At 43.0% G+C, this 25,159-nt stretch overlaps 2 protein-coding genes and 1 non-coding gene across 5 annotated transcripts in view; 2 read left to right on the top strand and 1 right to left on the bottom strand.

Moving 5' to 3' along the window:
* The window catches only part of LOC129492657 (uncharacterized), a 60,186-nt gene extending 57,489 nt beyond the window's left edge, over positions 1-2,697 (bottom strand). The window contains exons 1-2 of the mRNA XM_063612169.1: positions 2,565-2,697; positions 782-840 (exon numbers count right to left, since the gene is read on the bottom strand). Of these exons, the coding sequence (XP_063468239.1) occupies positions 782-840; positions 2,565-2,636 (131 nt within the window). The 5' untranslated portion in view covers positions 2,637-2,697. The remainder of the gene's footprint in view (positions 1-781; positions 841-2,564) is intronic.
* Positions 2,698-2,936: 239 nt separating this feature from the next.
* On the top strand, positions 2,937-18,161 carry ZBED3 (zinc finger BED-type containing 3). Of its 3 annotated transcripts, XM_063612164.1 has the most exons (5): positions 2,970-3,073; positions 5,083-5,155; positions 11,436-11,575; positions 12,270-12,874; positions 16,489-18,161. In XM_063612164.1, the coding sequence occupies exons 4-5, from the start codon at positions 12,287-12,289 to the stop codon at positions 16,624-16,626; spliced, it is 726 nt and encodes a 241-aa protein (XP_063468234.1). In that variant the 5' UTR covers positions 2,970-3,073; positions 5,083-5,155; positions 11,436-11,575; positions 12,270-12,286; the 3' UTR covers positions 16,627-18,161. The 3 variants fall into 3 exon arrangements, with proteins under 3 accessions (XP_063468233.1, XP_055088589.1, XP_063468234.1); XM_063612163.1 differs by lacking the exon at positions 5,083-5,155 and having other exon boundaries at positions 2,937-3,073; XM_055232614.2 differs by lacking the exon at positions 5,083-5,155 and having other exon boundaries at positions 2,937-3,073; positions 12,270-18,161.
* Positions 9,577-9,714, top strand: LOC129457954 (small nucleolar RNA SNORA47). The gene has a single exon (XR_008649482.1). It is a non-coding gene; the product is annotated as a small nucleolar RNA SNORA47 (small nucleolar RNA).
* Positions 18,162-25,159: the final 6,998 nt, after the last annotated feature.

The raw sequence follows: 25,159 nt of genomic DNA, 5'->3' as shown, positions 1-25,159 counted from the left end.
ATCTTATCTGTTTGTTTGTACCCATTCACAAGCCTGTCTTCACTCCCCCACCTCTACACCCTTCTGCTCTCTACCTCCATGAGATCAACTTCTTTAGCTCCCACATATGAGTGTGAACATGTGATTTTTGCCGTTCTGTGTCTGATTTATTTCACTTAACAAGATGGCCTCTAGTTCCCTGCATGTTGCTGCAAATGACAGGATTTCATTCTTTGTTGTGGCTGAATAGTCTTCCATTGTGTATATATATCACATTTGCTTTACTGATCTGTTGATAGACTTTGATTTCATATCTTGGCTATTGTGAATAGTGTGGCTATAAACAGGGATACAAGAATCCCTTTGATACATTGATTTCCTTTCCTTTGGATAAATAACCAGTGGCAGAATTGATGGACATATGATAGTTCTATCTTTAGTTTTCTGAGAAGCCTCCATACTGTTTCCCATAATGGGTGTATGGATATACATTCCCACCAAGAGTGTACTCATTACTTTTCTTTTTATCAGATGTCTGTAGCTGTAAGTGTCCTTTGGGCCAGAAGAAAAGTAGTAACCTAATAGTTGGCCTTCACATTGCAAAATTATCCCTTTGAACAGCAATCCCCAACCTTTTTGGCACCAGGGACTGGTTTCGTGGAAGACAATTTTTCCATGGACAGGGGTGGGGAATGGGTTTGGGATGATTCAAGCGCATCATATTTATTGTGCACTTTATTTTTATTATTATTACATTGTAATATATAATTGTAATATATAATGAAATAATTATACAACTCACCATAATGTAGAATCAGTGGGAATCCCTGAGTTTGTTTTCCTGCAATTAGACAGGCCCATCTAGGGGTGACAGGAGACAGTGACAGATCATCAGGCATTAGATTCTCATAAGGGGCACACAACCTAGATCCCTTGAATGCGCACAGTTCACAATTGCGCTCCTATGAGAATCTAATGCCCCAGCTGATGTGACAGGAGGTGGAGCTCAGGCAGCAATGCTAGTCATGGGGAGCGGATGTAAATACAGATGAAGCTTCCCTCATTTGCTTGTCCCTTACTCAACTCCTGCTGTGCCGCCAGGTTCCTAACAGGGTACAAAGGGTACTGGTTCATGGCCCAGGGTTGGGGACCTCTGCCTTTGAAGACACTCAGCCAGTTTCTTCTTCCGAAACCATTATTAGAATGGTGGATTGTATTATTGTACCCAGCTATTTCTTGTCCTTCTTTTAAGGGTATTATTCAGCTCACTTATTGTTGATAGGGACAGAAGACAGGGAACTACTGGGTAGAATAAGGCAGTTCCCTGGCAAAGGCCCCACCCTCAAGCCTGGAAACCCATGGCCCTAAATGAAGAGAGGCATTCCTCTCTTTTTGTGCCCAAAAGTTACCTTTTGGCCCTCCATGACCCCCTATCCTGTACCCATATAAACTCCACACACCAGGCTCCAGCAGCAAAAGATGAGCAGATGAACAGAAGAGCAGAAGAGCCACAGATAAAGAGAAAAGAGAAAGAATGTTGGGAGGAGTTCAGCTGGGGACAGTCAGAGAATCCACCGCTGGATGGTCAAACTCCAGGGGAAGATCATCTTCCTACTCCATCCCCTTTCCAGCTCCCCATCCATCCTACTGAGTGCCACCCCTACCACCTAATAAACACCCCCAACCTTCCCCCAACTCCTCTACCCCCGCCCCCACCCCGGCATTCACCATTCTTTAAGTCCATGTGTGACCTGATTCTTCTGGGAGGTGAGACAAGAGCTGAGATACAGAAAGCTGTCACACTGACCCTCTGCGCTGGCAAAAAGGCAGAGGGTCTATTGAGCTGGTTAACACTTAAGCCGTCAGCTGATGGTAAGGCTAAAAGAGCACACTGTAACACACGCCCATTTGGGCTCTGGGAATCACAGGATCCTGCCCGTGGACACTGCCGTGGGGCTGGAAGCCCAGCGCCCCAGCTTTTGCACCCTGGCTCCTGCACCCGTCCGTCTGCATGCTCCACCTCCCATAAGGGGTTTCAGCAGGGCGGAGACCGAACACACGAGCCACACCGCTGTTGCATGTCCTGCAAAGGGCGGCGGGAGGACGGGGGCCGGGAGGGAATCAGGGAACTCTCCCGTTTCATTGTCACATGACTTGCAAGGTTTCCTTAAGAGAGGGGTACACTTCCCCACCGACAGCAAGCTTTGACCAAAAGAACGTGAGCAGAACTGAGGCATGCGGAATGTGAGTTTGAAAAGCACCTTGTGCCAGTCTTGTACAAGAACTAATTGTTAAATTTCCAGGAACTTGGCAAGCCACTTGTTGGACTGTTTGTAGCTTGAAATCGGCCATGGTGGGAGTATTTACATCATAGAAATAGCAAACACTACAAATCTGGACTTCCCCCTTCTCCCTCAAAGTTGGTTTACCAGCGCAGCAGGGAGCATGGCCCAGAAAAGTTGACCTTTCAGCCTGGAGCCTGGAGTGAAGAAACTGGTGGAGTACTGCCAAAGCTCCCTGCAGCCACAGTAATTCGCTTGAGAAATGGACCTTAAAGCCACTGAGTTGCAGGGGTTCTTCGTTACCTGAGCATAATCTAGCCAAAGCTGGTACACCATGCTGGTGTTTTGGTGAACACCAATAAGCGCCGCCTTCATCTGTCCCAACCTAGGTTGGAGGGATTTCTTCCAATAACTTGTGACATCATGCGCCTACAGCCTGCAAGGATGCAAACCACGCTCTGAGACACAGGCCCGGGAATCCAGGTCTTGGAAGGTTAATGCAAAGTTGTAAAACAATAGTTACATTTCAACCACACTCAGCTATTGCGTCATCTTAAAACCCTGGCCAACACAAGTCTGTCGCTCGCGATCCTTGGCGGTTTCAGAGCGACTCCCCTACCGCTTTCGGGTGAAGGCCACACGTGACGGCCCCCCTTTCCCCGCAGACCTGTGAATGGAGCGCTGTGTCTTTAAGGGGCACGCGCGGAGGTTTTCCGTCCGGGACAAAATGTCAGCGAGGCGCCTGGAGGGGGATCTACCATCCCGGACTCCCGACCCGCCGCAGGCTCCGGCCGCGTTTCGCGGGTAAAGGGGTGAGTGTGGGCTTCCAGACTCGGTGGGCGAGGCGGGCCGGGCCGGGCCGGGCAGCGGGGAGCGCAGGTGAGCAGCGACCGCGGACGCCCCCGCCGCCTCCCTGGCACCCGCGCGGGGCGTGCCCTTCTCTGGGCTGCCCTTCTCCGGGCCGGCTGTCGCGACTGTGAGAAAGCAGGTGGGCCCGGGATTCTGTGGCAAGGCCCTGCTCACCGTCTTCCAGTGCCTCATTCTTGCTCCTTCCCTACACTCCCCTTTCGACAAGCTTGTTCGGAATGTGGAAATTCGTCGCCACTCTCCTGCTCTCCCTTTATTAAAGTTGTCTGATTACAGTCTTTTCACTGGGCAAGTGGCTGGGCGCCCTGCAGTGGGTTCTTTCTGTAATTGGGACTTACTTGATGTCGCCCACTTTCGGAGGGAGAAAGCGAATGCAAGCCAAAAGCTTACACCAGAATCCCCACCCCTCCCCCACCCCTCATGGCCCCCAAACAAAAGAATTTTCCGCTCCTTTCGGAGTTCGCTGGAGCAGTTTCTGTGATTTCTTGCACTAACCAAATGTCCGAGGCTTAGCAAAGCAAAAACCCCCTTGAAGGAAAAAAATAAATACTTACCACTAGTCGAATTTCTAATTAGCCAAGACTACAAAGATAAGGTGTTTAAGAGAAACTGTTGTAGAAACAGCTTAATACATTGATCTAATTAGGGTAATTATTTTCTGCTGTTTTTATTCATATGATGACACCTTTTGGAGGCAAGAATAGCTCGAGGCAGCCAAGAATAAAAAAAAAAAGTAGACAGCAATACATATTCTAAAAAGACCAAAAGCCCAAGCCAGGTAATTCTCAATTTAAAAATCAAAAAAATCTTTGAGTCACAAAGGCCTTCAAAGTAGGACAGCTTTAAATTCCTAAAACTCAGATTAAATTATGCATTTTTACAAGATAAAATGGATCACCACCTTAATCTTTAGGACCATGTCTATTAAGCAAAGTAATGCAGGCCTGAAATAAAGGTCCACTTTAAGGGCAGAACACTTCACAATTTTCATTTTTTAAAGTGCATTAATAGAGAGAGAGAGTGCTTCTCTGCCTTTTAGCTAATGGTAGAAATATCTAAGAGTTTGGCTTATGCCATTTAGGAAACATCTCTGATTGACCACATAATTACCTGTGAGTCCAGTGTATTTTTTATATTCCACATATAACCTTTTTCTAAATTTTTACACATTTTACCATTTATTCCCCAACTCAGTTTTTACAGTTTGGAGGCATTTTTACTTGTCTTTTAACTTCAGCTAAGCCTTCAGCCTGGTGATTCCAGACTAATTTTTCTAATTGTCGGGATCTGTTTATAAATAGATTAATATATGGCAGTAAACTAATATTTCAACAGAGATGGACGGATAACAGATGAACTGTGGTTTTCTTGACACCTCAGTTGTCAACTCTAATTACTTGTATTAATTATTATGCTCTGCTTTCATTAAAGTCACTGGTGGATGAAGTAAATGTTTTTAGTGTTTCCACATATGTCTGTGTGAATTTCACATTAGTGTGAACTTCTCATCTAAGGTCCAGGCTCAACCAACATATATTGGTTTAAACTCTGCCTGGTTAACCCAACTACAGTGAGTAGCCTTGAGTATGGAAGGACAAATAGAGGACTAATTAATCTGCTATGTCCTTTTGAGAACAGTGCTGGGTTCTTTGGCCTTTAGCCTGCCAAATATTTTTTATGTGCACAAGCATAAGTATAAAATAATACAATTAACTTTTGTAGGTGCTTTATGGGATGAGTCTCAATATTATAGTCATACTTTGTGTATATGCCCATATTTATACAGATTATTCATCCAGGTTTTGATCTCTTACTTTATTCTTTATATTGGTATTCAGGGACATCATACTGAGGAATCTGGGATTTAATCTGATAGTTTATTAGAAGGATAGAACTTCTTCAGAAATTGAGTCAAATGGAGAGATAATTAATGTGAATTTATTGTCTTCCACAGGCTTAGATTTAAGAACTCCTTCCAAATAATGGATACTCAAATGAAACTCAGCTACAGCAAGTACAGAGGCATGGTACCAGCAACACTACTCTCTCTCCTTCCTTGAAATATCTAAAATCTACATTTGTCTTTTCAGTTTTTTTCACCCTGAAATTACACTCAGAAATTTCCACTGTTAATTTCATGTTAGCAGTGCTTTTATTTAGCTTCAAGAAACTTTCTTTTAAAATAGGAGCTTGGAAGCCTTGTTATACAACTGAGGAACTGGAACTTTATTAGAGTCGAGTACCAAGGGTAATGTGTTTTTGTGATGGACAACAATGCGTTTGTGCCCTGTGGGGCATGCGAGGGGAAGGGATACTGAACTGCATGAACCTTTGTGTTAGGGCCCCTAAGACTTCAGCTCCCAGGAGCTGCCCACGCCCACCCCTTCCCCAGTGGAGATTATGTGATGGAATTCACCCGAAGGAGCGAGCACTGATTTCACCTTTACCACAGTGTGTTAGTAGTCTGTTTTCGCGCTGCTGATAAAGACATACCCAAGACTGGGCAATTTATAAAAGAAACAGGTTTAATGGACTTGAAGTTCCACGTGGCTAGGGAGGCCTAACAGTCATGGCGGAAGGCGAAAGGCACTTCTTACCTGGCTGCGGCATGAGATAGAATGAGGGTCAAGTGAAAAGGGCTTCTCGTTTATAAAACCATCAGATCTCGTGAGATTTATTCACTAGCACGAGAACAGTATGGGAGAAACCGCGCCCATGATTCAATTATCTCTCACCAGTTCCATCCCACAACACGTGGGAATTATGGGAGTACGATTCAAGATGAGATTTGGGTGGGGACACGGCCAAACCATATCACACAGGTATCAGAATTATTGTTGGAAGCATCTCTTTCCCAACTAGACAGTACGCTTCCTGAGGGCGGAGACTATGTGACGTTCCTCTTGGAATGCTTGGCAGAAAGCACGCACCTGACCTTAGCAGGTGCACAATGAGCATTTGAATGAGAGTTGGATGGAGTGAATGGATGTAAGCAAAATACTCACATTCATTGGCATCTTTGTGTTAGTTTAAAAAGATTTTCAAGGAAAAATTAAGGGAGCTCTTTTCATTTTCTTATTAGCTAACCACAGAATTAATGATATGCATTCTCATTGGGTATTTGATAAGGAAGAACTGCGTATCACAGGGCTTTGGCTAATTAAACCTCCCCATTATCTTATTTTACCTTAGTGATAAATAACCTATTTTGCATGAAGTTCAATTTAGGAAGTGAAAATAAATTTAAGGGGTAAGGGTCTTGGATCTGTTAGTCTTTTTTATTTGCTCTTTGTACTCAATTCTCAAGGGGATTCCTCCAACTTAGACTACTTACTCTATTGAATAACATAATGCCAGATGGAAAAACAATTGCCTTTTAGCCACTAAAATCTTAACGTGGGCATGTCTGAGCAGTAAATATCGGTAGTTTCTTTATTGTTCATGTCTTGAATTTATATAACACCGGAGAGTCCAACAGTGACATCATTTGCACTATCTGATCTCAGCCACCTGCTTAGAGGCAAATAATCTTATTATTTCTCTTGACAGATGGGAAGATTGAGACTCGGTGGGCTGGGGCTAAAGAAACAGAGTCAGGTTCATTTCATTTAATGCAGCATCCCCCAAGTGTCTACCCTGTGCCAGGGAGATGAATGGGATGAGCTCCTCTTCCATGACATCCTGGGTGTGAATACAGAATCTCCTTCTGCAGAGCACAGCAAACCATGTGACAATGAGCAGCCTCACATGCTGGGTTTCCTCCTCCAAGCGGTGCAGCAGTGGGCTTCCCCGTGGGACTGTCCCACCAGCCTCCACAGTTAAGCCTGAGCTGGCCCTGCCTGAGCTCACATGCCTGAGGAGCCAAGGGTTGTTTTGCTTTTTTTGTTTTTGTTTTTCTGAGACAGAGTTTCGCTCTTGTTACCCAGGCTGGAGTACAATCATGCAATCTCGGCTCACTGCAGCCTCCGCCTCTGGGGTTCAAGCCATTCTCCTGCCTCAGCCTCCCGAGTAGCTGGGACTACAGGCACCCGCCACCACGCCCAGCTAATTTTTTGTATTTTTAGTAGAGACAGGGTTTCACTATGTTGGCCAGGCTGGTCTTGAACTCCTGACCTCAGGTGATCCACCTGCCTTGGCCTCCCAAAGGGCTGGGATTACAGGTATGAGCCACCACACGCAGCCCCAAGGGTTGTTTTATAAAATTATTTTTTATTTATGTAGAGATCCTGTGATATACACACTTTCCCTAAATGTATACACGTGATCACATGCATGCTTTCTTAGCACCTCATTGCTTTTACCTTTGTGTTTACCTCTTCCCCTTCTCCCTCCTTTCACATCAGTTACCATTGCCTCAACCATAGTATCTCCTTATTTTTCTTCATCTATAGCTATATATCGTCTATACAGATATGTATATTACTTAATAATAGTGGGGTCATATTATACACTCTTCTGCATCACTCTTTTCTCCCTGAACAGTTCCTCCAGATATCCTTGTAAGACATTGAACAGAACTTCATCCTATTCCTCTTTGATGGCTGTATAATACTCCCTGGTATGAACATATGTTATATACTCAGCCATTTTCCTGGTGGTGGGCATTCCCTTGCTTCCAGTTTCTTGTCATTCTACATGGTTCTGTAATGAACATCCTGACACAAGACTATGTTTATTGGTGCTGTTAGTTCTATAGAAGAGATCCCCAGGAGTAGAATCTCAGGTTATCTCTCTTTTTTTTTTTTTTTTTTTCGATACAGAGTTTCACTCTTGTCACCCAGGCTGGAATGCAATGGTGCTATCTCGGCTCACTGCAATCTCCACCTCCCAGGTTCAAGCCATTCTCCTGCCTCAGCCTCCCGAGTAGCTGGGATTATAGGCACCCACCACCATGCCCAGCTAATTTTTGTATTTTTAGTAGAGACAGGGTTTCACCATGTTGGCCAAGCTGGTCTCGAACTCCTGACCTCAGGTGATCCACCTGCTTGGGCCTCCCAAAGTGTTGGGATTACAGGCGTGAGCCACCGAGCCCAGCCTCTATTTTTAATTAATATAGAGATTGCAGCTGGCCCTATCACACAGGTAGAATTGTTGGAAGCATCTCTTTCCCCACCAGATGGTATGCTTCCTGAGGGCAGAGACTATGTGACATTCCTCTTGGAATGCTTGGCAGAAAGCACGCACCTGACCTTAGCAGGTGCACAATGAGCATTTGAATGAGAGTTGGATGGAGTGGATGGATGTAAGCAAAATACTCAAATTCATTGGCAACTTTGTGTTAGTTTTTAAAAAATGTTCAAGGAAAAATTGAGAGAGCTCTTACTTTTCATTTTCTTCTTATTAGCTAACCACAGAATTAATGACATGCATTCTCATTGGGTATGCTACAACTGTAATCCCAGCACTTTGGGAGGCCGAGGCAGGTGGATCACTCGAGCCTAGGAGTTCAAGACCAGCCTGGGCAACATAGACCCTGTCTCTACAAAAAAATACAAAAATTAGCCAAGCATGGTGGCATGCACCTGTAGTCCCAGCTACTTTGGAGGCTGAGGCGGGACGATCTTCTTGAGCCCGGGAAGCAGAGGTTGCAGTGAGCCATGATTGTGCCACTGCACTCCAGCCTGGGTGACAGAGCAAGACCCTGTCTTAAAAAAAAGAAAAAAAAAAAAGAAAGAAAGAAAAGAAATGGCCAGAATGCTTTCCTAAAATCCATCCCATCTTCACTAGTAATTGAGGAGTGTGCCTTTTCTCTACCTCCCTTGTAACTTTGGCTGTTAGACCTCTTAATGTTTCTTGGTGTGATGGATATAAAATGATACCTTATTGCTACTTTAATAGCATTTCCGTGAATATAAGTGATGTTGTGCACCTTTTCATAAATTTCCTGGCCATTGAAGTTTGTTGTTAGGTCATTTGCCTACTCATATTTCTCGTCTGTTTTTCTGTTGGGCTCTTTGTCTTCTTACTGTGTTTGAAGAGCTCTTTGTGTGTTATGGTTGTGGCTGAAGTGTCTGAAGAGGTTTCTCCCCCTCCACATTGCAGGGGCAGCTGAAATGCACTCAGGTTTTTTGGGTTTTGTTTTTTTTATTATACTTTAAGTTCTAGGGTACATGTGCACAACGTGCAGGTTTGTTACATATGTATACATGTGCCATGTTGGTGTGCTGCACCCGTTAACTCATCGTTTACATTAGGTATATCTCCTAATGCTATCCCTCCCACACCACCCCACGACGGGCCCCAGTGTGTGATGTTCCCCACCCTGTGTCCACGTGTTCTCATTGCTCAATTCCCACCTATGAGTGAGAACATGCGGTGTTTGGTTTTCTGTCCTTGTGATAGTTTGCTCAGCTAACCAGGCTGTTACAGCCTGTGGCCATAGACTGCTGGTCACTCAGTAGATACTGAGACTGAGGATTGTATTGAGCTAGAATACAGCCGCATGATGTGGAGGACTGAGAAGGTGAGGCAGTTCTGCCCCATGCTGCCTTCCACTGGTTAAGACCTCCAAAATCGAAGGGCTGCCCAGGCAGAGGATGTCCCCTTGCCACCCTTGGAGGGGCAGTGCTGTGCTGGCCGACATTTGTGATGCGGCTTGTCCCTGGTTCAGGTGAGGCTTCCACTAGGTCAAAAGGATTAAGACGTCAAAGTCAGTGCTTCTCACCCTCGTGCCCACTTTAACTCCTAACAGATGGCATTCACCTGTGCAACACTCCCTCTGGGCATTCCAGTTTTTAAAGAAAACCAGAGAGGTAAAAAGCATGACAGTAATCGGTCACCTCTGGCACTATTAGGGGCACATCAGTAAGGATGACTCTCAGACTTTGGCACAAGTAAGAGAATCTGCGGGTTTATGTGCAGTTTGCAAGCTTTAGCTCAAGAAAGCATATCAGAATGCAAAGCAATACTCTTGATGTTATAGGAAACGTTTACATCCCTTTTAATTTATAAAATAAATTAGTCATAAAGATTCATTATAATAGTCTCTCCACTTTTGTGTTTGTCCAGTAATAAAAAAGGACCTCAGGGAAGATCAGATTCAATATAGAAGGAAATAGAAATTTTAAAAAAGAAAAAAGTATAGGAAAAATTCTAGGTAAAGTTAGATAATTAAAAATGTTTATAACACTTAACCCTTACTCTGTTTAGCAACCATAATGTTATATAACCATAATATTTACTGGCCATAAAAATACTATTTTTGAAGGTGGTCTGTAACTCCTCATCCTACTTTCCCCCACTTTTGAGACTTTAGCAATGTAATAAATCTCTTGGGGGAAAATGTAGCCTTTAATTTCTAAAGATTTTTTATGCTAATTGGTCTTTATCATGAGTGACCATATTTAAATCAATGCCTGTGTATCAGAAGACATGTAAATAGCCATTTCTTTGTTAGAAGACGCATGGTACTTATCTTTTTTGATGATTCTGGTATATTTGTTATCTTTTTTTAAAAATGATATGTTAAATGTCATACCTGATCCGGAGTGGACTTGCTTGGTGGGAAAAAGAATACTTAGGTTTAGAAAAGTACAGTGCGTCTGTAACAAGACTATTAGTAACTGAATTCATAGTTTACACTAAATGCTACTGTAACTATAGCAGCTTATTTTTCCTATTCTCATCTTTGTCTTCAGTTTTTCCCAGTTGTGTTTAACAAGAAAGATTCTGGAGCTTTGTCATCTCCACGGCTGCTGGTTCAAAATCTGACAGTATGAGCAGCACTGATCTCACTGTGCCTGGGTCTCACCTTGCCCTTGATTTTCTCCCTGAGATAAGTTCTCAGAAGAGCTCAGAAGTCTGTCATGTGTGTTCTTCTCATTGTTTTTCAACTTTCAAAGCAAATTTATCTAGAATCACACATTTGGTCCTTTGTGAACTTATTTCCTAAAGAATAAACTTCACCTTTTTCTGTATTCCCTTTTCTTTAATAGGTTATTACAGTAGTGAATTAGTTTCCTAATAAAAAAGACTGTGCAATGACAGTCATTGCATTATGTTTGGATCCTTTTAATTAACAGATTTTGTGTTGAACAAAGCAAGACATTATTACTTTTATTTCTTTTTCTTCCTTAATTAAAAGTATTGAGCAAACTTTGTATCTTGCAAATATGTAGAGGGGATCTTTCAGTTAGCACAAACAATAAAGAAAACTAATTTTATTTGTTTTATGCCTTGGGTATCTATGAAAGGGTTAGAAAAAGTGAACGAGGACATGGCGCTGCTCAGTATTTCTAGTATCTATCTTTAAGGTGGTTTGAATGCATTTCTTTCACTGGCCTGCCTGTCCTCTGAATTTACTCCTAGCACTGCTGATGGTTCTTCAGAACTCAGGAATCGTGTTGCATGCATTGTTTCTACCCGTGGAACCTGAGATGGTTGGAAACCCTGAGGCAATGACAGGGACCCCAGAATCCTTGGGAAATGACCCACTGTCTAATTTAAAGGTAAAAATTTAGAATGCTGCTTTGGATATTGCTGTTTCCTAAATGTGCATATCTTAAAAGCATTGCTTTCAGTACTGCCGATTTTCTCACAAGTAGATTGTTTTTATAGTCACAAAAACATATTTTTATCTTGAAAAACATACAGTCTTTGCAAGCTTTTTAAAAGGCTGTTCACCACTGGCTCTTCCACTCCTGAAGTTTAAGAAACAAAATTTTCATTCCCAAAGCTTTCTTTACTGGTCATTGCTGAAGTGTGCTGTGCAGCACCCAGAGAAGCCTGCATAAGGGAGCCTCGCTGTTATTCTGAAGACAGTACCTTTTTTATTGGTGGTGGTGTTGTTATTGTTAAGAAAGCAGAGACTAGTTAAAGCTAATACAAACACAGCACGGAGTTAGCTAGTTCTTTCCGTTCAAGCAGCTTAGCCTCCCGCTATTAGTATAAATACTTGTTGACTGGGGACCCACTTGATTTCAAAGAGGATTCCTAGTATAGGAAGGGCTAGACATTTTTAACAGTTTTTTCTGAGGAATCAACACTTAATACTGAAGATTAATTAGAAACAGACATCTACCCACACTACAGGATTTTTATCGGTAAGAAAATAGAGAGCGGCATGGTTTCTTAGGCTAACTGTAGTCTAGGAGCTGTGTGCGTGATCCTAACACTCATTATTGTTCTTCCCCTGCTCCCAAGCGTGCGGGCGCCGAAGAATGAGGAGTGGCGAGTCGGCCTGCACCATGGACGAGGCCCGCGGGCTGGACGACGCGGCGGCGCGGGGCGGTCAGTGTCCGGGACTGGGGCCGGCGCAGACGCCTCCCGGCCGCCTGGGGGCGCCGTACTCCGAAGCCTGGGGCTACTTTCACCTGGCCCCGGGGCGCCCCGGGCATCCGTCGGGCCACTGGGCCACCTGCCGTCTGTGCGGGGAGCAGGTGGGCCGCGGCCCGGGCTTCCATGCGGGGACCTCGGCGCTGTGGAGGCACCTGAGGAGCGCGCACCGGCGGGAGCTGGAGAGCAGCGGCGCCCGGCGCTCGCCACCTGCTGGGCCCTGCCCGCCGCCGCCCGGCCCCGCTGCGGCCCCCGAGGGCGACTGGGCGCGCCTGCTGGAACAGATGGGCGCGCTGGCCGTGCGCGGCAGCCGGCGGGAGCGGGAGCTGGAGCGGCGCGAGGCGGCCGTGGAGCAGGGCGAGCGCGCCCTGGAGCGGAGGCGGAGGGCGCTGCAGGAGGAGGAGCGCGCCGCGGCACAGGCGCGCCGGGAGCTGCAGGCCGAGCGGGAGGCGCTGCAGGCGCGGCTGCGGGAGGTGAGCCGCCGTGAGGGCGCCCTGGGCTGGGTCCCCACTTTGCCGCCGCTCAAGGACGACCCCGAGGGTAACAGGGACGGCTGCGTCATCACAAAGGTCCTCCTGTAGGGGTGTGGCCACTTCCCCACCCCAGACCAGCGGTTCTCCGTCAAATGCCAATGCCTTCAGCCCCCGCTGGGACCGAAGCCAGGCCCGCAGCCCCTACTCACTCGGAAGCTCCAGCTAACTGTAGGGTCTTCGACACCCTAAGGCTTCAGCTTGAGAAGCACTTCGAAGCCAGAGCAGAACCAAAAGTCACTTCCATGGGGTCACCTGGGGTGCCTGGGCGGCCTTTCGTGGGCATGCATGCAAAGAATGGGGTGGCACACGGGACACCCGAGAGCTCCAGGAGCCCCGTGAACCCAGACCACCCAGTGCCATGGCCACTTAGGGCTGGGAACCCGAACCTGGTGACTTTGAAAGGATAGAGCTTCATTCCATACCAAAGACTTATCACACCATGTGCCTATACACCCAGCAGCCCAAGGTGGAGGGTGCGTGGAAATGAGGAAGCTTTTTACCCACAAAAAAGAGTTCCTAATGCATAATCCGCCCAACACCAAGTTCTGAAGGGTGGGGCAGGGGGACGACCCTCTAGTTTCCATGACTGCTGTAGACCCGTATCATCGCTAGCCCTCATCAGGGCAGTCCCAGAGCCCGCTTTTTTACTGCCCATATTCAACCAATACCAGGTGCACTCTGTTTCCCCACGGCCATCCTTCCCTTGCTTCAGACCTAATGACAAGTGTGGCACATATGTCCACTTTCGGGCCTCACATCTGCCACCTTAGCAAGACATCACCTCATCTCCTTGTCACTAGGAAGGGGGTTTCTTCCCCACATGTCGTCACAGTCCTCACCTCTGGGCTGAAGGGGAAAGCATCCCTCCGCTTAAGGCCACATCTTCCTGTCATTTTTCCATCGCATCCCTCTCCCACGTTTACTGGGTCTTTCCTCCTGTAGTATTCCCCCTTTCGCTGTCTCAGTCCCTCCCTTTCCCCAAGGCTCTTCCTCAGCAATGCGCAGTCTCCCTTTCTTACTGAAAAGAAAGACTTAACCCAGAAGGGCCAACAGGTCCTGGCTGCCTATCCTTCCTCCCCAGTTTTTACTCCACTCTGGGTCAGTTTTCTTTCTTTTATATATAATATAAATATATAATATTTTTTTATTATACTTTAAGTTCTAGGGTGCATGTCAGTTTTCTGTGCTTCACTGGACTATTTCCAAGCTGCCACAATCTCTCAGTGACCAAATATGCTCTATTTGCAGCCTTCATTTTGCTTAATCTCTCCCTTGAAATTGCTCTCTTGGTAGGTGGATCCTGTTTTTCCTTCAAATAATTCCTTTTCCTGTTGCGTACTGGTTCCCAGTTTTTCCATAGGCCTCTTTTTTTTCTCATTTTTTTATATTGAAAAATTCCACACATCCAGAAAAAGTTGAAAGGCTAGCACAATGAATACTCAGATACATAGTCTCCACTTGGATTGAATAGTTGTTAACATTTTGCCAGATTTACTATTCTCTCCACCCCATGCATGTGTACATATGATGACATTTCACCCCGAGTATTACCACATAGAGTCCCTAAGAACAAAGACACTGTTCTACATGATTACAATAAGATTATCATGCCTAAAATATAAACAGTAACTTCTTTATAGCCTCTAATACAGAGCCCTTAATCAGTATTCAACAATTGTCTCCAGAATGTTTGTCTTTAAAAAAAAAAAAAAACAACGACCAGGTCCCATCAAGGTTCATATATTCTTTGGTTTCAACTCTAGTCACTTTTAATCTAGAACAACCCCGACATATTTTCCCAGGATACTTTTTGAAGCATCCAGGCCCGCTGTCTTAGCAAATGTCCTCTATTCTGGAAGTGTCTGATTGCTTCCTTAGGCCTATGTCTACACTCCACTCGTGGCTCATCTCCCTGCAGAGCTGTAATCTCCTCTGGGCCAGGAACTCCTGAATATCTCCAGGCCGAGTGTTCTCCCTGGGCCTGGAGAAAACCTTCATGCCCAATCCCTTGCTGCATGTCTCCACCCATCCTTGCACATCCTGCCTCTATGAGTGGAAGAGGCAAATCTATTCAACCCCACATCCCACCCTTCACCTGATAACTAACATTTACTGGGCACTAATAATGTATCAGGCACATACTACACACTTAACATGCATTCATTATCTCACTTTACTCTCACATACCAGCTCCATGGTAACACTGCGCTAGCTTTACAGCTAAAGAAACTGAGCTAGAAAGGGGTTAAGTATCCTGTATAAGATCACAGCTGGCTGGCAATAGAGGTGGGATCCCACTGCAGACAGTCTCCCCCACAGATGCCATGCTCCCACTGTACCACCATGTACTGCTTCCTGAGATCTCTGCTTCCTTCAGTCGACCCAGCTGACACCTGTTTCCTTCCTAACTCCAACTAATTAATTCCAGTTAATGGAATTGACTGGAATTAGTGACATTAATATTTACTGAGCATTCACCATGTGTCGTCAGAGCTGTGCTAAATGCTTTACAAGAATAATTACCTGCCATGAAGCAACCCTATGACATAGGTGCTACTATGCCCATTTTGTAGATGAGACAGGTTCAGAGGAGTTAGTAACACCTTCAAGTCATACAGTGGCTAAGAATCTGTATGGGGTTTGAACTGCGGTCTCGCTGAATGCTGGGCACCTGCTCTGCTAAGTCTATTTCTACAAAATATTGCACTGCCTTCCTGATGCCTGCCAAGCTCAGGGCCCATTTATCATGCATCTTCCCATCCTTGTCTCCCCCAACTGTCCCTTACCTGAGTCACAATTTCGCCAAAGCCAAAGGGATTGTCCTAAGCCAATATTGATTATATCACTCTTCCTGCTCAAAAGCCCCCAAGATCACCTATCAGTCACCTACTTATTAGAGTGCAAGCTTTGACTCTGTCACCTGACATTCAAGTCCCCCTCTGCCCCCGTGCCAGTCTTATCCCCTCCCCTACATATGCCCTATGCTGCAGCCAAATTGGACTCTGTTCTTCCTGACAAGACCTGGTATTGGCATCTCTATGCCTCAGTTTGCCTTCCCTCCACTTTAAAAAGCCTCTTCAGTCTCGGTACAAAAAACATCCCACCCATGTTCTAAAACCATGCTTTCCTTGATTTCTCCTCACATCAAGACATTTCTTACTGCTCTAGTCTCCTAGCATTTTGTGTCTCACAACCCTCAGGACAGGCCAGCTAGTGTATGGCTATGGGTTTTTATCTCACCTCCCCTGCCTGACCCTGAGCGCTTGGGGGGAGTATACTCACCCTACTCCCACAGTGCCTTGCATTCCGTAGCTGCTCAGTACATTAACCCATTCAATGTCTTTAAGATTTTTACAAGTTAGTTTTCCTGTAATTACTAATCATTTATCTCTAATTCTGAGTAAAATTCACAACAACAAATAAAAGGAAATAGCAGTAATAATTTTTTAAGCTGTTTAGTCAATAAAGATTTAATGCGTCAGTTATTGGACTGTTTGGTTTGAAGCCAATCAACCAACTATTCTGATATGTAAATCTACTTTTTTATTATACAGGTAACACAAAATGTATTGCCTCAATCGAGGAAGAAGAACAGAAAAAACAATACCCCAAAATCCTGTCACCTCTGTAAAACTACTATTAACATTTTAATGTATTTTCTTTTGTCTTTTGCAATTTTTATATTACTTTAGTAATAGTATAAGTTATTTTCAAGTATTGGAACTTAACTTCTTCATATGGATTTATAAATTGGGCTAGATGATCTGAATTTCCTTTTTAGAAGGAAAAAAAAGACTTCCACAAATGTTACTCTTCTATCTCACCAATTGTAAGAACCATTAAAACATAGGAAAAGATTTAGTCTTAACTACTCCCTCAAAGATGGCTAGTGCAAGCCTGAATGTCCTGTTCAGGAGATGGAGAACAATTAACCTGAGTGCTGAGTTAAGGGAAGAGGTTTTTACTTTCTGCTTTATACACTTCTGCATTGTTGTAATTTTTTACACAAAGTATGAATTACTTTTATGATAAAAAATTTTGTTTGTAGACAAAATTCCTCTCTTTCAGCATTCAGCATCCTTAGTTAAAATAAAATCTCCAACGAAAGCATGGATATAATCCCCATTTCCAGAAAATCCTAGAAAGAAATGCAGCCCTTATTCAGTCCAACTCCATCATTTGATAGATTAGGAAAATAGGTCCCAGAGAGTGACCTGTCCACTGTCAGGAGATGGTGGCTGTGGTGCATCATCTGACTCCAACCTACTTAATGCATTTCAGCCTCTTCGGCCTTGAGGGCTCCTGCTGCTCACCTGAAATCATTCCCAACCCACAAGAGCAGGTTCCCTGGGAGGATTCCTGAGAACACCTACACACAAACCTCAGAGATCTGCCAAGACATTCTCTTTCCAATAGAACTATTTAATATTTTTCTATCAAATAGTTGCCAAATGACCTGCTCCAGTCAAAACTCGATCTGACTTGTGACTACAAAGTAATCTGATGAATCCCAAAAGTATATACAAATCTATCCATCTAAGTCATCTTCTCTTCAAAGTAGAAGAGCTGGAAGACTATACAGTTATTCCCAAAATGCTTCAACATTTCTGGAACTCCTCTCTTAGAGTGGCCATGAGTCCCTAGCACATTCTTTAAAACATCCTTGAGTTGTCAAATACTCCTCTTTCCAGGATAAATTTGATTTTTTAAAAGAACTGCCAATTATTCAGAGTCTGGTGAATATGGTAGATGATTAACCAGATTAACATTTCTGGTTAGTAAGGTGAGATTATAATAAAACAATGATAATTATTTTAGTGTGGCTCATAAATTGGTCTTGATAGTGGCATATTAAGGTTAAGTAAAGGCAGCATGGTCACCGTACAGATTAAAGCCCATTTTAGTTGGTTTATGATGTGAATGAATTCAGGTAGCACTGGGAGTCATTATATGTTTAAATAGTATTAAATGTTTCTTTTTATGAAAATCTTAATTATGACATTCTCTGAAATCTGGTTTCACAGTATTAAAATGAGGCTTTAAGGAAAAACATTAAATGGTAATGAAAGCTTTATTCTTTCAGTATATATTCTCATGGGCTTTTGGTCAAGATAAGTAATGACCAGATGAATGAGCTGGCAACCTTCTGCCCTCTGAAGTCTACTAGTAATTGGAAGCTAAGTAAAACGTTGTCACGTGTTTAAATACATTTAATAATATTCCACCAGCTTCTCCCTGTATTCTGCATGCTGGGCAATGAAATACCATAGCATTTTAACATAGATGAAGAGTGAGTTTTTTAAAGGAAGAATTTCCAAAAGTCATTCTTGGCTGGGCATGGTAGTTCATGCCTGTAATCCCAGCACACTGGAAGGGCCAAGGCGGGAAGATCGCTTGAGCCTAGGAGTTGAAGACCAGCCTAGGCAACAGAGGGAGACCCCGTATCTACAAAAAATTAAAATTTTTAGCCAGGTGTGCTAGTACACACTTGTCATCCCAGCTATTCAGGAGGCTGAGGTGGAAGGATCGCTTGAGCCTGGGAGGTGGAGGCTGCAGTGAGCTATGACCATGCCACTGCATTCTAGCCTGGGCAATAGAGGAAGACCTTGTCTCAAAAAAAAAAAAAAAAAAAATGACATTCTTACATAGCAGGCAGACATTGTTTGCCTCCATTCACATTAACTTTCCCATCTGTGTCTGCTCTTCACCCTCCAAAGACTTTTTGATTTACATGTTTTCCATCACTTCCAGTTTCCAGTGACCTGATTCCTGTTGCATTTTTTTTGTATAGTTATGAACTGCATAATGCAGTTTCATTTTTTTTGGTAGAGTCATGCACCACATAACGTTTCAGTCCATGACATACCACACATACAATGGTGGTCCTGTAAGATTACCATACTGTATTTTTACTATACCTTTTCTATGTTTAGATATGTTTTGATATACGAATACTTACTATGTCAGAATTGCCTACAGTATTCAGACCACAGAATGCTGTACAGGTTTGTAGCCTAGGAGCAATCAGTATACCATATAGCCTAGGTGTATAGTAGGCTGTACCATCTAGGTTTGTGTCAGTACCTCTACGATGTTTGTACAGTGAAGAAATCACCACCGAGACATTTCTCAGAACATATCCCCATCGTTAAGTGATACATGACTGTACTTAGTGCTCAGATTTAGAACCATAGAAGCCAGATGTCTGAGCAGGCAGTTATTATTCTCAGGTAGAGGAGATACATAATTGAACAAGGGGCTGCAGCCTCAATGAGGTCTGTTGTCTACATACCCAGAACTCTCAAACACATGACTAAAAAGATTTTGAAAGCACAGTTTATAAGATTCCCCTAAATAGATCTGGTTTAGAAACAGTCTGAAAACATTAAGAAAAAAGCCCCAAATCCTTCCCACATCACACACTCCACCCAAATTTTTGCTTTAAAATGTTGGCTTTAAGACTTTGGAATGAACAGAAACTATTTTGGATTAATACTCTCTGGAACTATCAAGGCCTGCATGTATTACTTGGCTCTTACATTCTGCCAAATCCTATCTAAAAATAAATGTAAGCTCCATGACGGCAGGGAGCCTTGACTGTTTTATTCACTGTTGTATCCCTAGTGCCTAGAACAGTGCCTGGCCTATGCTACGTGCTTCATGGCTATTTGCTGAATTAATGTATGCTGTTGAAAGATTTTTACATATGGGGATCTGAAATCTACTTCTTCTTGGAATTCTCCCTGTAGCTCTTGTGCTCCATGGAGTACTGAGAGCCAGAGTTGCCCGGCTAGATCTCCCTATCATTCCTCCAGATAACTCCATTTCCAAAGTCATGTAGAATCCATTCCTCCTCCTTTGAGGATGATGAGAGTCACCTACAATAACTTCTGTCCTTTCTCACTATTGTCTACCAATCTCCTCCTCATTCTCCAATATTCACTTAGAAAGCCAGCTCCTGACTCAGTCTTCTCGTCCACACCTATCTCCTACTGCCTTGTGGAATGAGGATGACCCATCCACCACTTGCTAGCCTCATTCCTCATCCTACCTGACTTCAATAACCACCATCTCTACTCTGGGATTCTACTCCTACAACCATGTCCTTGGTATTGCTAGCATGGATAATAACAATGCTAATAATCACTAATATTTGGAGGCTTATTATGCACCAGTGTGCTCAGTGCCACACAAACCTTATCTCATTTAATCTTCACCAAAACTCGAAACCACCTTTGCAAAAATTATGATAGTGAAAGAGATTTGACCTAACTGACTCCATCTTGCTTCTGACCTCCATGCTGTCCTTGTTCATTCCTGGGCAAAGACCAAACTAACTTTTAGAGGAACTTAGTTTATATTTTAACTTTAAAACAAAGATGGTAACAACCCTTTCCTGAAACAAACCCCCTTCTTGCTTGGGGACCAGACTGCCTTTGTAGGACTAACAAATTAGCCGAAAGATTAGCAATTATGCAACCAGAGGCCCTAAGATTTGAACCTCTCCAATTGCTCCTAGGGATAAAATAACTATTGTAAAATCTAAGATTGGTGGTTGAGATATCTTTCAGACCCTGCATTCTGATGCACCAGCTGGAACCACCCAGACTGATAATCTGGCTCAACCAGTCCTAGCTCACCCAGGAACAGAAGACAGCAAGAAGAACCTACTTTGACCCCCTATGATTTCAATTCTGACCAAACCCATCAGTACTCCCCACTATCCTAGCCCCCATCTGACAAATTATCCTTAAAAAAAAAAAAAAAAGCCCAGTCTCCATTTTCAGGGAGACCAATTTGAGTAATAAAACTCGTCTCCCACTTAGCCAGCTCTGCATGAATTAAATTCTTTCTCTATTGCAATTCCCCTGTCTTGAAAAATAGGCTTTATCTGGGCAGCAGGCAAGGCAAACCCGATGGGCGGTTACAAACTCCATAGAAGACACCTGGGTAGAGAGGTTCAAATAAATTTTTAAAAGTCACTCAGCTTGTAAGTGGTAGAATTTTAATTTAAACTCAGGTCAGTCAGACTCTTAAGCCTGTGCTCTTAATCATCCCTGTGGGATGGAAAGAATCAAGATAGAAACCTCAGCCCTGCCACTTCTGTCACACCGGCTTTTTGACTTTGAGCAAAATAAAAACCTCTTAAGCCTCAGTTTTCTAATTCATAAAATGGTGTCCAGAATAAAGAATGTATGTTAAGTACATAGCACACCTAGCACAGTGCCAGACGCAACCCAAATGTGCATTCCATCCATTCCACCAAGAAATGCTTATTGAGGACCTCCCAAACATCCAATCCTGTGCTAGGTGCTGAAGATTGAGCAGCGAATAAGACGAAGAAGGTTCCTGCCTTCCAAGATGTGCACAGCATTTGGTGGGTGCTCAATAAATATTTGAACAAACTCAAAGAGGTCAACCTACTCTCAAGATTTCCGGTCACCACTCTGCCTCCTTTCAATCAACCACAGTTATTCTGCTATAAAGCAATCTAATGAGGTTCCTTTCCTGCTTAAAATCCTTCAGTGGATTCCTCATTGTCTCAGAGATAAAATCCTTCATTTCTTAACTGTGTAAATTTCTTAACACAATATGCGGTTTTGGGTACAGGTAAGAAGCTCGGTTTTGTTCACCCCTTCTTTGTTATGCAATCAAACCTATCTGGAAGCTTGAACTGCAAATCAGATGAATGTAGACCTATTGTAGTTAATAAGCCTGAGAACTGGAGTCACCACAGTTTGGCATCCTAAACTCTCCCCACCTCATCACACAAACATAGACTCACACAGCTGCAGCTCCTAAGGCAATGCAATGGGTTCTTTGAAAAGGTTTGAAAATCTGATTGTAGGACACAACCCATTAGTGCGTTATGAAAGCAATCTAGTGGATGCAATCAGTGACGTGGAAAACAAGAGTGTATTACATGAGCTTATGGCAAAGTACTGGTATACAAAATCTATGTTACATATGCTATGAACATGCTCGTGTACTGAATTGTAATACAAATTGTATTCATACTGTAGATCATCATCAAAATAGTTTGAAAGCCATTGTTGTAGATCCTCTATGTAGCCTCAGTTCCCATGTTTCTTCAGTCACAGCTTGCTAAAACTCCATCAAGCCACTTGCAGTTACCCATTGTTTGCTTCAGTGCCTATGGCTGTATAAACCAGATGTGATGCTAGGCTCTAGGGATGCAATAGTAAGCATACCCAAGGTCCTCCTCACATGGCACTTAACAATCTAGAGAAACAGAAATATTACACTAACCACACTAATATGTAACTGTGAACCAAGCTAAGTGGTCTAAATAAAGAAATGGTTTTTCAAAATACGTATCAAAGGCAATTAATCTAGTCCAGGGCTTCAAAGGAGGCATCCCTGAAGATTCAATGAGCAGAGACCTAAAGACTGTGTGAGAATTAACTATGTAAAATGGGGGAGGAAGAGCATTCCACATACAATACAATGTTAAGAGGCTCTGTGATGAGAGAAGGCAGCTGTGTTTGACAAACTGAAAAAGGGGCCAGCATGCTAGGGCCCAGAGAACAAGTAGGAAAGTGACACAAGATGAGACCAGGAAAGCTGGCAGTGGCCAGATCCTTTAGGGTTTTATGGGCCTGGAGTTTGTTTTATGGCCTCAAAGTAATGGGAAGCCAAACAGGAGACGAGATGGAAGTTGTCTGCAGTGTGGAAGATGGAGGAAAGAACGCCTGCAGGAAGACCAGTTAGGAAGCCCTCAGAATAATTTTGGTGAGTGGTAACAGTGAACTGATTTAATATATTGGAAACAAAGGGGAGAAAAGCTGGTGGTTGTGAAACAGAGGCTGACTCAGGCTTCTGGCTCACACAACTGGATGGATGGTGTTACCAGCCGGAGAGAGTAAACTAGAAGAGACTAGGTTTGGAGAAGATTATGGAGTTAGTCTTGGAGTTGCATTTAAAGTGACTCTGAGGTGGATATATAAGTCATAAGCTCAGAATCAATATCCTAAGACAGCCTAGAAGTCATGAGTTTATAGATGGTAAGTTAAACTGGGTATATATGTGAGAAAAATGCCTGGGTTTGAGCCATGAAGGCTTAACCACAAATTTACCCACTTCTGGATAAATTCTTACCACAGATGCGTATATACATACACATTAACCACACACCTGTTTACTTTTTTAAAGTTCAAGTATAGAAATAATAAAATGTGAAAGTTTGCTCACTCTAGGTAATTAGCAACTCACTACATACCTTTGTAATTTAAAAATAAAAATGGGATTATGCCTTATATACTTTGCTACAATCTGCTTTGTGAGATATTCTTCTATACTAGGGTATACACAGTTCTGTCATTCATTTGAATGGCTAGAAAGTATTACATAGTAGGGATGCATCAAAATTTAAGCAACCCTGTAGTCCCCACTGATGGACAGGTACGTTATCTGGCAGTTACCTACCTGCCCATTCAACATCCACTGCCCCCTTCTGCTTGGTTCACTGAACCTATTTCATTCCAATGGCAACATTCTCAGCTGCAGGTGATGGTTCATGACTGGCTTAAGCCAAATGTGACCATCTTGTTACCCACTTTTATAGCATCTCTTCTATGGGTAGCCATGTTATCTGGTTCTGGCTAATGACCCTAAGAAGTCAGTTTCTGAGTAAGCTGTTGTTTTCCTAAAAAAAGAAAATTAACACTACACTCGGCTCTTTCCTCTTTCTTCTTGCTTTAGGTATGAATATGATGTCTGAAGTTTCAAAAGCCATTTTGCAACTACAAGGCCATAAGCAAACACTAAGATTAGTAAAACAGAAAAGCAGAAGAGACAGCCTGGGCCCTGAAACACACAGAAATATAAGTAACCACTGCCTCATTTTAAAGAATCAAAATGCATTTCCACTTTAAAGGCTGAAAAAGTAAAACGAAATGTTTGAATCAAAGATTCAGAGCAGAAATATAAGTTATGCCCTACTAAAAGCAGCACACTTAGAACAAGACGGTGGGGAAAATACTTTCAACTGTTCCTGAGACTGCCTTTGAGTTTTGGGTCCTCAAGTGCTTTCTGGCTCCCTGCCAAGGACATCCCTCTGTCCTGCAGCTTTACAGAATGGCCTTTGTATGCAATCTCCAACGTCTCTTGCTTTCCCTTGTTTGAGATTTCTATCTTCTTTGCCTGCTCTTTAAAAATATGTCAAATTAAGAAATAATCTTTTGGACAGGCAGGGTGGCTCACGCATGCCTGTAATCCCAGCACTTTGGGAGGCTGAGGCAGGCAGATCACCTGAGGTCAGGAGTTGGAGTCTAGCCTGGCCAACATGGTGAAACCCCATCTCTACTAAAAATACAAACATTAGCCAGGCATGTTGGCATGCACCTGTAATCCAGCTACTTGGGAGGCTGAGGCACGAAAATCGCTTGAACCCAGGAGGTTGAGGTTGCAGTGAGCTGAGACTGCACCACTGCATTCTAGTCTGGGCAACAGAGCAAGACTCTGTCTCAAAAAATAAATAAATAAAAATAAAAATCATAAAAAATAAAAAATATTCTATGAAAAGTCAGAAGGCTTTTGATTTGCGTAAACCATTACGTTCTATAAATGCAGGATAAAAATGACACATCAGAAGTAACACTTGTTTCAAAAGCAGAAAAAAGTTCCTCTTTTTGAGGATAAGAGTGCTTCCTCTATTTAATACTGGAAAAAATTTCTATTTTACTCTAATGTTGAAAGTTTCTTCTGTTCTCAACTTTGCCAGCTTCTTATGTTCTGGCAAAAATATTAGATGTTAGATTTCTTAAAATTCAGAACTTGAAGCTCCACTTAAAATACATACTTAAAAGCTACTCAGAAAATGTATAGTGTGATTAAATATTTAAAATTAGACACAAAAAATTTATGCAAAATTCAAACTGTATATAATTCACACTTATGCTTCTAAACAAATAGAAGCTCACATCTGTACTACTTTTACAATTTACAAAGTGCTTTTATATACATTTTCTCATTTGCTATTCATGACAGACACGTGAGACAAATATTCTTATTTTACAGATGGAAATAGACCCAGACATTATTCAGTACTTTAACCACTAATAGTGGAACCCTGAGACTTTAGATCTGCAAAGGGGTTTAATAATGCAAATATCACATATATTTCCATTTTTAACACCATATTTAAGTTTTCCATTTTCTTAATAGAAAATGATAAAAAATGTTTTCCCCAATATAATAATACAA

This window comes from Symphalangus syndactylus, chromosome 11 (genome assembly GCF_028878055.3).
Source record: "Symphalangus syndactylus isolate Jambi chromosome 11, NHGRI_mSymSyn1-v2.1_pri, whole genome shotgun sequence".
In the NCBI taxonomy this organism is placed as follows: Eukaryota; Metazoa; Chordata; class Mammalia; order Primates; family Hylobatidae; genus Symphalangus; species Symphalangus syndactylus.
The sequence above is the reverse complement of the archived record's forward strand: the minus strand, read 5'-3'. Positions and strand labels throughout refer to the sequence as shown.

What these genes read in the sequence shown, in the direction of transcription:
- ZBED3 (XM_063612163.1), top strand. Translation starts at nt 12,287, where the DNA reads ATGAGGAGTGGCGAGTCGGCCTGCACCATGGACGAGGCCCGCGGGCTG. An exon ending in TGCAGGCGCGGCTGCGGGAG is followed by an intron (nt 12,875 to 16,488) that starts GTGAGCCGCCGT and finishes TTTATTATACAG; the next exon opens with GTAACACAAAATGTATTGCC.